At 40.3% G+C, this 12668-nt stretch overlaps 1 protein-coding gene across 3 annotated transcripts in view; it reads right to left on the minus strand.

Annotated features, from left to right (window-relative positions):
• LOC148862999 (phosphatidylinositol 4-kinase alpha 1-like) overlaps nucleotides 1–12668 on the minus strand; it is a 78524-nt gene that overhangs the window by 36161 nt on the left and 29695 nt on the right. For all 3 annotated transcript variants that reach the window (XM_088978631.1, XM_088978632.1, XM_088978633.1), the window contains exons 12-13: nucleotides 10457–10990; nucleotides 9967–10326 (exon numbers count right to left, since the gene is read on the minus strand). In XM_088978631.1, the coding sequence (XP_088834757.1) occupies nucleotides 9967–10326; nucleotides 10457–10990 (894 nt within the window). The remainder of the gene's footprint in view (nucleotides 1–9966; nucleotides 10327–10456; nucleotides 10991–12668) is intronic.

A 12668-nucleotide genomic window follows, 5' to 3' on the forward strand; every position in this document is an offset into this window, starting at 1 on the left:
TGGGATGGTCCTTGGGGTGTGGGAGGAGATTTCAATGTCATAAGAATCTCTGAGGAAACTAGTAACTCGTTATAGTCAATTACAACGAGAATGAGGAAGTTTAGTGGTTTTATAGAAGGCTATGAATTGAAGGAAATTCCACTCTTGCAAGCTAGTTTCACTTGATCTAATCTCTAGAAAAATCCTTTGTGTTCCAAGCTGAATAGATTTCTTTTTAACCTAGCATGGGAAAATCAATGGGGAAATCTGGTTTCTAGAGATTTACCTAGGGTTACTTCTGATCATTTGCCCATCAAGATAGGTGTGGAAACCTTTGTTAGTGGACCCAGACCTTTTAGACCTGAGAACATGTGGTTAACACACCTAGACTTTGGGAATAAGGTGATGGATTTCATTCCAACTAGTAGGGGTGTTAGGCAGGGAGACCCTCTATCGCCCTTCCTATTCACTTTAATAGCTGATGTGTTTAGTAGATTGATTTCAAAGGTTGAGGGAAGTCATAATAAGAGGGTGGAGAATAGGGAGGGAGGAAGTCCTAGTCACCCATCTTCAATTTGCTGATGACTTACTTTTGTTTTGTGATGGTTTTGATATTGAGAAGGTGAGAAACCACAAGTTATTAGTATTTGGTAGCAAACTTTGAAAGGAATTCCAACTTACGAATCAATCCTGATAAGAGTCAAGTAGTAGATATTAACTTGGAATTAAGAGAAGTTGAGGCTATTGTGGAGTGTTTAGAGTGTTCCATTTATACTTGGCCTTTGACCTACTTAGGGCTTCCGTTGGGGGCAAATCCTACAGAGAGTAGCATTTGGTGCCCAATTGTAGAGAAGTTTGAGAAGAGATTGGCAGATTGGAAGAAGAATTGTATTTGTTTGGGGGGCCAACTCTCCTTGATTAGAGCCATACTTGCTAATCTACCAACCTATTTCTTGTTAGTTTTTAGGATCCCACCTAGGGAAGCTAAGAAGTTGAAGAAGATGAGAGATTTTCTTTGGGAACCAGGGGAGAGTAGGAAAGATCATCTAATAATAAAGTGGGAGGTGGTTTGCTGGAGTAAAGAGGAGGGGGGTTTGGGTTTGGGGAATTTAGTTCAAAAGAATATATCGCAATTGGGATAAGGAAGGAAAACAAAGGGAAAAAAGAGAAGCAAGAAACAAAATATAGAAAAGAAAAATGAGACAATTTATGTATATCTAAATACAAATATTCAAAGCTATTTATGTATGGAAAGTGGTGAGACTATCTCACTTAATGATATCCTGCTTTTTTGTGCTTCAAATTTGGGATTTATTTTGTACTCTTTTTCACTGCAGGTAGGTTTCCCCGCAAGATGTGGCAGAACTCTTCAACTGTGACTTCTTAAGGCACGAAAGAAAAGAGGGATGGTAATGTGGAAAGCAACAAGGGCAGCAATATGCAGGGTGGTGTGGGAAGAAAGGAATAATAGGATCTTCTTGGAAAAAATCAGAACACTAGAGGAAGTGAGTGATAGCATCAAGGTGAAAGTAGCTCATTAGGTCAAATCCTTGGAAAGCTCTCAAGTCTTCTCAGTCATAGACATTCTAAGAAACTGGTTTGAAGCAAGGTTTAAAATATCATTACGTATCGGCTGATACGTATCGTATCAAGGCCTTCCCTATACACCCCTACAGGAGGTGTATTGGGTCAGGCCATGGTTCAGAGGGTAGTTGGGACTTACACCAACCCCTCTGAATCAGTTTTGAAAAATAAATAAATAAAACACAAAAAAAAACACTGATATTGATATTTAGTACCTTGGCACAGTAATCGAGAGAGAGACAAAATAAGGCTAGAGTGGAAACCACCAAGAGACAATAAAGTGAAACTGAACTTTGATGGAGATGTAAATCAGTCCTCAAATATTAGGTGTAAATTTGAAGATTAGAAGAAAAAAGGAAGAAGAGAAGTAAGAGCAGCAACACAAGAGAAGAAGATGGCGAAAAGAGAAGGAAGAAGAAGAAGATTCGAATTATCTTCCCTTTCTCCTCTAATCCTTTTTTTTATTAAGCATTAACGTTGGAGTAATGACAAGTATGCCCTTAAGTGGGCGGCCAGCTAGGCAGTAACATAAAGAGATTAAACAAAAAGAAATAGCAGGCCCATTAGCCAACAAGAAAAGAAAAGATATTACAAGAGGAGATACTAGGACCCATTCGGCCCAGTCTCTTTACACTCCCCCTCAAGCTGAGCATAGATGTCAATCATGCCCAACTTGCTTATATAGTGTGTCATTTTCCCTCTTGGAACTCCCTTGGTCAAGATATCAGCCAATTGTTCATCTGATGTGATGAATGGCAAACAAACTTCTCCTGAGGAAACTCTTTCCCTTATTAAATGTCTATCAACCTCAATGTGCTTAGTTCTGTCATGTTGAACAGGATTATGTGCAATGTTGATAGCTGCTTGGTTGTCACAATAGAGCATCATTGGCTTCTCGTAACCAACCCCCAATTCTTCTAAAAGGGATCGTAGCCACAGTAATTCTGACACACCATGTGCCATTGCCCTGTATTCTGCTTCAGCTGAGGATCTAGCAACTACAGACTGTTTCTTACTCCTCCATGACACAATGTTCCCAGCGACTAGAGCACAATAACCTGAGGTGGATCTCCAATCATCAAAACATCCAGCCCAATCAGCACCAGTGAAAGCTTCCAGCTTCATATGTCCAAGTTTGGAAAATAGAATACCTTTCCCTAGAGTACCTTTCAAGTAACATAGAACTCTTTCAGCAACGGCTAAATGAGTATCTCTGGGAGAATGCATAAATTGACTAAAAACACTTACTGCATAGCAAATATCTGGTCGAGTCATGCAAAAATATAACAACTTCCCAAGCAGTCTCTGAAACACCCCCTTATCAGACAAAAGCTCACCATCTACAACTGAAAGCTTATGATTAGGATCAATAGAAGTGGAGATTGGTTTAGCTCCAAGTTTATCAGTCTCAACAAGGAGGTCAAGGACATATTTACGCTGAGAAATGAAGATACCATCCTTAAATCTAGCAACTTCAATGCCCAAAAAATACCAAAGATCTCCCAAATCCTTGATCTCAAATTCAATGTTGAGAAATCTTTTTAGTTTACTGACCTCTTGAGTGTCATTACCCGTGACCACAATATCATCAACATAAACTACCAAAAAGGTCACCAAAGAGCCATTTCTCTTCAAGAACAGGGTATGATCAGATTGAGTTTGTGTGTAGCCAAAGGAGACAAGAGCAGCCCTAAACCTCTCAAACCAAGCCTGAGGAGACTGTTTGAGACCATAAATAGATTTCTGCAGTTTACACACCTTGGCTTGCATTTCCTTCCCATACACCCTGGAGGCAAATACATATAGACCTCTTCATGAAGGTCTCCATTCAATAAGGCATTTTTAACATCAAACTGGTGTAGGGGTCAGTCAAAAGTAGCGACTAGAGATAACAAAACCCTGACTAAGGTCATCTTAGCTACAGGAGCAAATGTCTCAAGATAGTCAAAACCATACATTTGAGTGTAGCCCTTAGCAACCAGCCTAGCCTTAAACCTCTCAATAGAGCCATCAGAGTGATATTTAATGGTAAACACCCATTTACAACCCACTGGTTCCTTCCCTTCAAGCAAGAAAAGAGTAGTAGGAAGGAGAGAGAAGGCTGTAAGACAGGTGTTTGGAGATACAATAGGTTGTACACTTCCTCTTGCCCTTGCGGAGAGCAATAGGAAGGCCAAGGTCTGGGAAAGCTGTAGATGGGTCAGAAGAAGGCTGACATGTTACCTCAGTAATGATGGGAGGAGCAAGAGGCTCTTCTGTAGGAGTGGAAACAACCTGCCCATGTCTGAATCTTTGCCTTTGGTACCACCTTTGGAGAACAAGAGGAGGAGGAATTATAGGAGAATATCGGAGGTAGGTCCAATGGGAGAAGTAGACACCTCATGATAGGACTCAAGAGGAATGGGAAGAGGAACAACTGAAGACATAGCAAAGGGCTCTTCAGATTTCTCCCCCTCAGGAGAAATGCTAAAGAAAGGAGTCAACTCAGCAAAGGTGACATTCCGAGATACAAAGCGGGTGCCACTAACTGGATCAAAACAGCAATATCCCTTTTGTGTGGAAGCATATCCCAGAAAAACACATTTACGAGCCTTAGGTTCAAACTTGTGCCTTTGATGACTGTGAATATGCACATAGCAAGTGCACCCAAAAACACGAAGAGGAAGAGAAAAAATATCATCATCCGGGAAGAGAAGGCTAAAGGGGGCTTTGAAGTTAAGGACCCAGGAGGGCATACGGTTGATAAAAAAAGTAGCAGTAAAAACAACATCTCCCCAAAATTATATAGGAACATGGGATGCAAACAAGAGGGATCTGGCAACTTCAACCATATGTCTGCTCTTCCTTTCTGCCACCCCGTTTTGTTGTGGAGTGTAGGAACAAGAACTTTGATGAATAACCCCAAAAGTTTCAAGATAGGTGGAGAGGGTTCTCTCAAAATACCCCTTAGCATTATCAGAACGGAATATTTTGATACGAGTGTTAAACTGAATGAGGATGAGTTCATGAAATTTTTGCACAATAGCTGGTAATTCATCCCTGGATTTCATGAGATAAATCCAAGTGTAACAAGAGTAGTCATCGATAAAAAGGATAAAGTACCTGTAACCCCCCATAGTTGGCAAATGATATGGCCCCCACACGTTAGAGTGAACAATATGAAAAGGAGAAAGAGATCTTTTATTGCTTACTGAATAAGAATGTCTACAATGCTTTGCCAGTTCACACGACTCACAACGAAGACTCAATAAAGATACTCCCTTAAACATATCTGGAAACAAATGACTCAAAGTAGAAAATGACAAATGACCAAACTGAAAGTGACATAACAAAACTTTGTTAACAGACTCTAACAAAACTGACTCTAAGGCAACTCCATGAGGTGGTCCCAAAGCTCGACCCGGTGTGTCTAGCAAGTATATTATGTTCGCCTCATGGCCACTCCCAATCATCCTCTGAGATTGCAGATCCTGAAAATCACAATGAGCAGAAAAAAAAGGTTATGCTACAACTGAACCTGCCACCTACTCTCCTCACTGCTTATCATAGCATATGCCTGGGAAAGAGTAACCTCATCTTTGGCCAGGATATTTTGCCTAATGATGTCAAACTCAGGGTTGAGTCCAGCGAGAAATTCAAACACCCAATTTCTCTCCACCAACTTCCTATACATTTCAGCATCATTCTTACTCTCCCATACAACTGTCTCCATAACATCAATTTCTTGCCATAGGGATTTCAGTATAGAGTAGTAGATTGCTACACTCTTCTCCCCCTGTCTAAGGTTCTTCACATCACTTTTCAACTGGCTCTGGCTACATTCAACTTCTGTGAATAGGTCTCAGTAACACTGTCCCATACCTCCTTAGCCGAAGACATCCAGAGATGATGCTGACTTATATGAGGTTGCATAGAATTGACCAACCATCCTATGACAATATAGTTCTCTTGCATCCATTTCTCAAATCCAGGGTCTATCTCTTCGGGTTTCACTTTACTACCTGTAAGATACCCAAGTTTTCCTCTACTATAGACATAAATTCTTATAGATTGTGCCCAAGCAAGATAATTTGTCCCATCTAGCTTGATTGTGGTCACACCAGTCAAAATGGAATCTACCGAGCCAAGGCTGGAAACCAGCACTTGCTTGAACTCACTTCCGTATGGCTTCATTAATCAAACGAAAATCAAAGAACCATAAATTTTGTCTATATAAACTTACTTGAAGTCAAACCAGAACCCAGATGCTTGAAAACTAGGGTTTTACTCCATCCAACTGTTGGAGAGGAAGAGAGAAGATACAGCCCCCCTACCAGAACCTCCCAATCTCTTCCAATCCTGAACCGCCCTCCTTTAGGAGTCACAAGACACCTCCCAAGCATAGAGCGCCACACCCAAAGCTTCACCTTTACCTGTACCTTCGAAAATCTCTAATCGGCTAGGGTTTTGGGCAGCAACAGAACAGCACCGCTTCTTGGCAATATCTAGCCAAATTTAAACTCTCAAAACCCTCTACCAACAAGGCCAGAGATCCTCTAAACTATAGAGAATATATCTCTCCATACACTCTCTTAATCTAAGGGTGTATGAGAAAAGAGGAAGAAGAAAAAAAAGGAAGAAATAGACCTGCTCTGATACCAAGATGTAAATCAGTCCTCAAATATTAGGTGTAAATTTGAAGATTAGAAGAAAAAAGGAAGAAGAGAAATAAGAGCAGCAACACAAAAGAAGATGGTGAAAAGAGAAGGAAGAAGAAGAAGATTTGAATTATCTTCCCTTTCTCCTCTAATCCTTTTTTTTTATTAAGCATTAATGTTGGAGTAATGACAAGTATGCCCTTAAGTGGGCGACCAGCTAGGCAGTAACATAAAGAGATTAAACAAAAAGAAATAACAGGCCCATTAAGAGAGGCCCATTAGCCAACAAGAAAAGAAAAGATATTACAAGAGATACTAGGACCCATTCAGCCCAGTCTCTTTACAGATGGGAGCTCCATTGGAAACCCAGGACTATCAGGCATAAGAGGAGTAATCAGAAATTCTGAAAGGAGGATATTGACCATGTTCTCATGACCAATTGGAACAGGGAATTCATTGAAGGCTGAACTCTTGGCATTACTACAAGGTCTGAAGCTAGCTAAACAGATGGGATACATGCATATTGAAGCGGAAGGGGACTCAAAAGTGGTCATTTCCTGGGCTACAAACAGCAGCCATACCCCGTGGACGTATAACATGTGATTAGGGAAGTGAAAAAGATTGCAAAGGAGGTTGAGGCTGAATTCAAATGGGTTCGAAGGAGTGCAAACAGACTAGCTGATTATCTAGCAAAACAAGGGGCATTGAGACAGCAATTATTTTGGGTTGCACTGTAATGAGGGACAGAAAAGAGGGTTTAAATGGGATCACCATTCCCATCACCAAGTTGTATAAACTATTTCTAATCTGAAATTTAAATAAAATTCATGCTTACTGATCATATATATATGGGAAAATCTATGATACGAGAAAGAAATGTTATGGAAAGAGTTTTGACCAATCAAAGCCCACCCATGAATTTTGATAAATGATACCTGATTCGCTACCGCATTTATGATTCCAATTTATTGGCCAATTGTTTTTCCGAAATCATATCTTTTCCATATCATAGTCGAACCCATATAATAATATATATATATAGATAGAGAGAGAGGTTGTGGCATGAGGTGATAGGAAGCATCCATGGTCACTCAAAGGTTGGGTGGGATGCTGGTGTATCTCGGTGGGCAACCTTGGAAACACCTTGGAAGGCTATTCAAAGTATTCTCCCTCAGTTTCTCAACTTTGCCAAGTATGATGTATGTGTTGGAAACTCAATTCTTTTTGGGGAGGACCTTTGGGTTGGTAACTTACCTTTGAAGGACCCTTCCCTTCCTTGTTTTCTGTCTCTCAATACAAAAGAAAAGTTATTTCAAATTTCTACTCCACTTTGGAAAACCCCTTGGCACCAAACTGGGATTTTGGTTTTCATAGAGGTTTAAGGGATGAGGAAATTTGAGTGTCTTACTAGGCTGTTGAGTCTTCTTGCAAAAGTTTATTTAGATCCCTCTGAACCAGATAAGCAGTTTTGGTCACCACAACTTAAAGGGTCCTTTTCTTATGTTTCTTTCTTCAGGTCTCTATGTCAGTCTCCTCTCAATAGTCTTTTCTTCTCAAGGAAGTTTGGTGCAGGCCTATTCCCCCCTAAGGTTTTGGCATTTTGCTGGGAAGTGTTCCATGGGAAAATAAACACCTCGGATAATTTACAAAAGAGAAGATCATTCCTTTGTCTCTCTCCTAACCAGTGCATCCTTTGCAGGTCCCATGGTGAAGACTGCTACCATTTACTAATTTCTTGTTCTTTCACTGCAGAGTTGTGGGGTTGGCTCTTTTCAATGTTTGGGTACAAGTGGAACAGACCAGCTGAAGTAAGCTTGCTTTTTGATCCCTCTACTTTTGCCTAGCACCAAAGAAGAGGGAGATTAATGTGGAGCTTTGATTTGGACTGTTTGGGAAGAGAGGAATGCTAGAGTGTTTCAAGAGAAGGAGAGAAATTTGCAAGAACTAAAGGAATGCATCTTGAACATGGCTATCTAGTGGTTGAAATCCTTGAATCTGTTCCTTTATTTTGCCTTTAATGATTTTTGGAGAAATTGGGTTGCAGTGGCAAGTAGCTCTTCCCTAAAGGTAAAGGCTAGACTAAGTGTAAGCTGAGCACCTCCTCCTGTAGGTGCTTTGAAGCTGAATTTTGATGGAAGCAGTCAAGGCAATCCAAGTCCTACTAGATTGAGAGGGGTTATAAGGGATGAGGTCAGAAATGAGGTACTTCTTTACACGCCCCCCCTAGGTGTTGGGGATTCCACTAGGATAGAGTTGTTAGCTGCAATTCGAGGTGTATAATATGCTATTCAGTTAGGTGTTGAACAGTTGTTAATTGAAGAAGATCCCAAGGTGGTAGTAGGTTGGCTACAGAATCTAGATTCTGTAGTGTGTACTGTTATAAAAATGAAACCAAGAAGTTCAAGTGATTAACAAGGGGTCTGATTGTAAGAGTACAATGGGTTGGGAGATAAGCCAATTTTATGGTGACTGTCTAGCCAAGCAAGGGGTAGCCAGGGATCATTTGTTTTGGGCACAGTTGTAGTTTGATGTTGCCTTGGAGAGTACATAACTCAACCTCTCCGAGTTTACTTGTATCAGTTTTCACTCTTTAAATTAAATTAATATAATGAATTACTTTATTTATCAAAAAAATAAAATCATTGAGAAGGTATTCACAGGGATAATCAGAGAATAATGGGGTCCATTATATCGAAGACACAACTTTTGAGAGGCAGCCAGCACCCTTCTTCCTCTCTCTCAACAAATACTTGGTTCTTCCCAGTTCCCATACAAGGTTCCTGCCTTAGCTGTCCCTGCTACCCAATTCACTCCCTTTTTCTGCCTCCTCCACTTCATCCCATGCCTAGGTTCAGAACCCTCCAACACTCCAAACACCCAAATAGATTTTTACAGCTAAATTTGTTTATTTTTGTGAGGGTGGGCACAACAGTAGGGTTGCTCCATTGCAACCTGGGTGACCAGGGTTCAAATCTTGGAAACAGCCCATGTATCTGCAGGGGTAAGGCTGCATACATCTGTCCCTCCCCAGACCCCCCCCCCTCTGGCATCGGCCAGAGCCTCATGCATTCAGCTGCCCTTTAAATTTTGCTTCTGTTTGTAAATTAGGAGCTCCCCTTTTCCCTTTTTTTGGAAAGATAGAAAAGCTGAATTTCATTACTGATGGAAGTGAAATGTTCCCTCAAACAAAATACAAAAGGAAACCCCCCTGACTTTACAGTCCAGCAAAGGCTATACAAAAAGATACCACACATATACGGTTTACAGGAGAGTTTCCCCTTTCCTTTTCCCTTTTTTAATATTTTTACTCCTTTCTTTTGCAAAATAAATCGCTCAAACGCCTGGATGAGTGCATTAGTGAACTTGTTAACCTGAACTCATCATTGACAAAGAGCAAGAAACTAACCTTCAAGAGTCCACAATCTTAAATGCTGGAAAAGAATCATTTCCCTGAGACTAGAACAAACTACACTTTAACAAAAGTTACTATAAAGACCAAATAGAGTAACCAACCAAAATATGGAAAACAGAATCCTCTAAGTACCAAGCCAAGATACTGATTTTCAGATCTTAACATCTGTAGGAGCACATTAGAAACTGTAATTTATTCATAGATCACCATATTCACATACTTAGACATGCATGTATGTACACCAACTAGTACATAAAGAAGCAACACAATGAAGAAAACCTAGACCTAGTTAGCGTTTAGAACATACAGGCAGAAACAGAGAGGCACAAGTCAAACAAGTCACTTATTACTGACCTCAAAGCGATCAATAAAAAAACCAAGCCATAATCTATGAGCAATTATTCCTTCAACGGGATCCTTATTAGGCTGTAGTACTGGCTCGCCAGGTACAAGGTGAGGCTTCAATTTTGCAGCAGGTCCAGAGTACCTCACTTCAGATGCAAACAAACCACGCTTTGTATCTATTGTCCATAACCAGGCATCAACAAGCTCTGCAAGGACAAGGGAACCCAATTGTGGAGCTGCAGAGACTAACCATGTCCAAACAAATATGCCAATCTCCATTGCATCAGGTGTAGAAATGTAAGCTGGACACCAGCAAAGAAGTCGTAAAAGTTGTGAGAAGCCCTCCAGATTTGACTTTGAATCAGAACCCTAACAAAATGTTACCAGATAGCATTTAGTATACAATAGAACACAGGTAAATAATAAGATTGTTCATGTAGAGAAACAATGCAAGTACAAACAAGACAACAGATAAATACAAGAATAGAAGTATGTTTACCAGATCTGAGAGAAGTAAAGCAGTAGCCTGGGAACAAGTTTCTCGAAATAATGTCTTATCCACCTCCAAACCTTTCTCAGCGGCATTAACAAATTGTTGAAGCTGCTGTACAAACTTTGAGAGAAGTATTCCATTAAAGGACTCGCTTTCAGGTTGTGATAGTTTAGGAGACTCTCCTGACCTTAACCTTTGAAGGCCAAGACCCAGACCAAAACCCATCGACAAGGTGCCAGTTTGAAAACCACCAATGCTGTCATACAACCTTCTCATGCCAGCAATTTCCCCAGCATGATTGCATTTAGCAGTTGCACTGACTATACCTATGGAGAGCACCTCCAAATTGAAAGCTTCAGTCAATTTTAAATTTGCCCCTGAAGCAGCAGCTGCAGCAGCCATAACTGCAGGGATGTTAGCTGTTCGTATGCCTGTCCAGCAATCATTCTTTCCGGTACCAATCCGCATCTCAGATAAAAGAGAAACCACATCAGGTGTATGCTCTGATCTCTGCCATGTATTTGCTTTACAAAGCTTTTCCTGGAAGAAATAATAAGAATGTAGCCAATCTCCGTAGAAAACCAATCAAATGCATACAAACAGAACTGAATCAGCATATGAATAGTAAAAGAATGTTGTGTCCTGCAATTACAACTCTGAGGTTTTTTGCAATGGAATTTGAAAATGGTTTGAATTGCCACCAAAAAGAAATGTGATTAGATTTGTTATATTTAGAGACTCAGTTGAAACAGGATAGATTTTAAAAGACTTAAAAGAAAGGGAAAAAATAAGATGCATATATTATATCTATATCTATATATGGGAAACATAAGGGATAAAACAGGAATTTTTCTGATCAATAACAGTCAAGATATGTTTATTAATCTTGACAGTATGGCCGGCCAGAAATAAGAGGAAGAGAAGAGAAGAGAAGAAGAGAGAAGGGAAGAGAAGGAATTTGCAATGTAACAGTACTGGCGGCGCCAGCCTTTATTATAATATATATAGGGCGGCAGAAATAACAAGGGAAAAGACCCTTGTGCCCCTGAGTACAATAACAGACATAACAGAAGTGAAAAACGAAATTAAAAAAAAAAAAACCTTTAACTAGCCAAACAAACCCTTACACCAACAACTAAATTATTTTAACACCCCCTCAAGTTGGAGCATAGATGTCAATCATGCCCAACTCGTCACACAAATCTTTGTGCCGCACATGATGAAGACCTTTGGTGAAGATATTTGCAAGTTGTTCTTCTGAGCTGACATACGGTGTACACACTTCTCCATTTTCAAGTTTCTCTCTGATAAAATGATTGTCCACTTCAATGTGTTTCGTCCTATCATGAAGGACTGGATTAGCAGCAATATTGATGGCAGCTTTATTGTCACAGTAGAGTGACATAGGACTGCTCACTATGAAACCCAGTTCACCTAACAGATTTCTTATCCACATGATTTCAGCAACCCCATGAGCCATCGCTCTACACTCTGCTTCAGCACTAGATCTAGCCACCACACTTTGTTTTTTTACTTCTCCATGTGACCAGGTTTCCTCCTACAAAGGCACAATACCCGCTGGTAGACTTTCGGTCATTGACTGCTCCTGCCAAATCTGCATCAGTATATACTTCCACCATTAAGTGACCATGTTTCTAGAACAACAAACCAGCTCCAGGAAACTTCTTGAGATATCTCAAGATCCTCTCTACAGCTTCAAAGTGAGTTGTCCTAGGGTTGTGCATAAATTGACTAAGGACACCCACTGCATAGGCAATATCAGGCCTGGTCATAGACAAATACAAAAGTCTTCCAACGAGTCTCTGGAACATCTTTACACCTTTCAAAAACTCTCCCTAACTGTCTCCCAGATGGTGATTAGATTCAATTGGTGAATCAATTGGTTTTACCCCCAACTTGCCTGTATCTTCTAGTAAATCTAGTACATATTTCCATTGGGAAATAAAGATGCCCTTGTGAGAGCGGGCAACTTCAATTCCCAGGAAGTAACGTAAGGGGCTTAGATCTTTTACCTCAAATTGAGTGGCTAAGAATTTTTTTAGTCTCCGTATTTCCACCTCCCAATCTCCTGTGATCACTATGTCATCCACATACACAATAAGAGCTGCAATTTTACCTTCACCTCTTTTCACAAATAGAGTATGATCTGACTGGCATTGTTTGAACCCCATCTGTTGAACTGATAAATGGAACTTAC

Source organism: Nelumbo lutea, chromosome 3 (assembly GCF_056320005.1).
Source record: "Nelumbo lutea isolate HS-2025 chromosome 3, American lotus-T2T, whole genome shotgun sequence".
NCBI lineage: Eukaryota > Viridiplantae > Streptophyta > Magnoliopsida > Proteales > Nelumbonaceae > Nelumbo > Nelumbo lutea.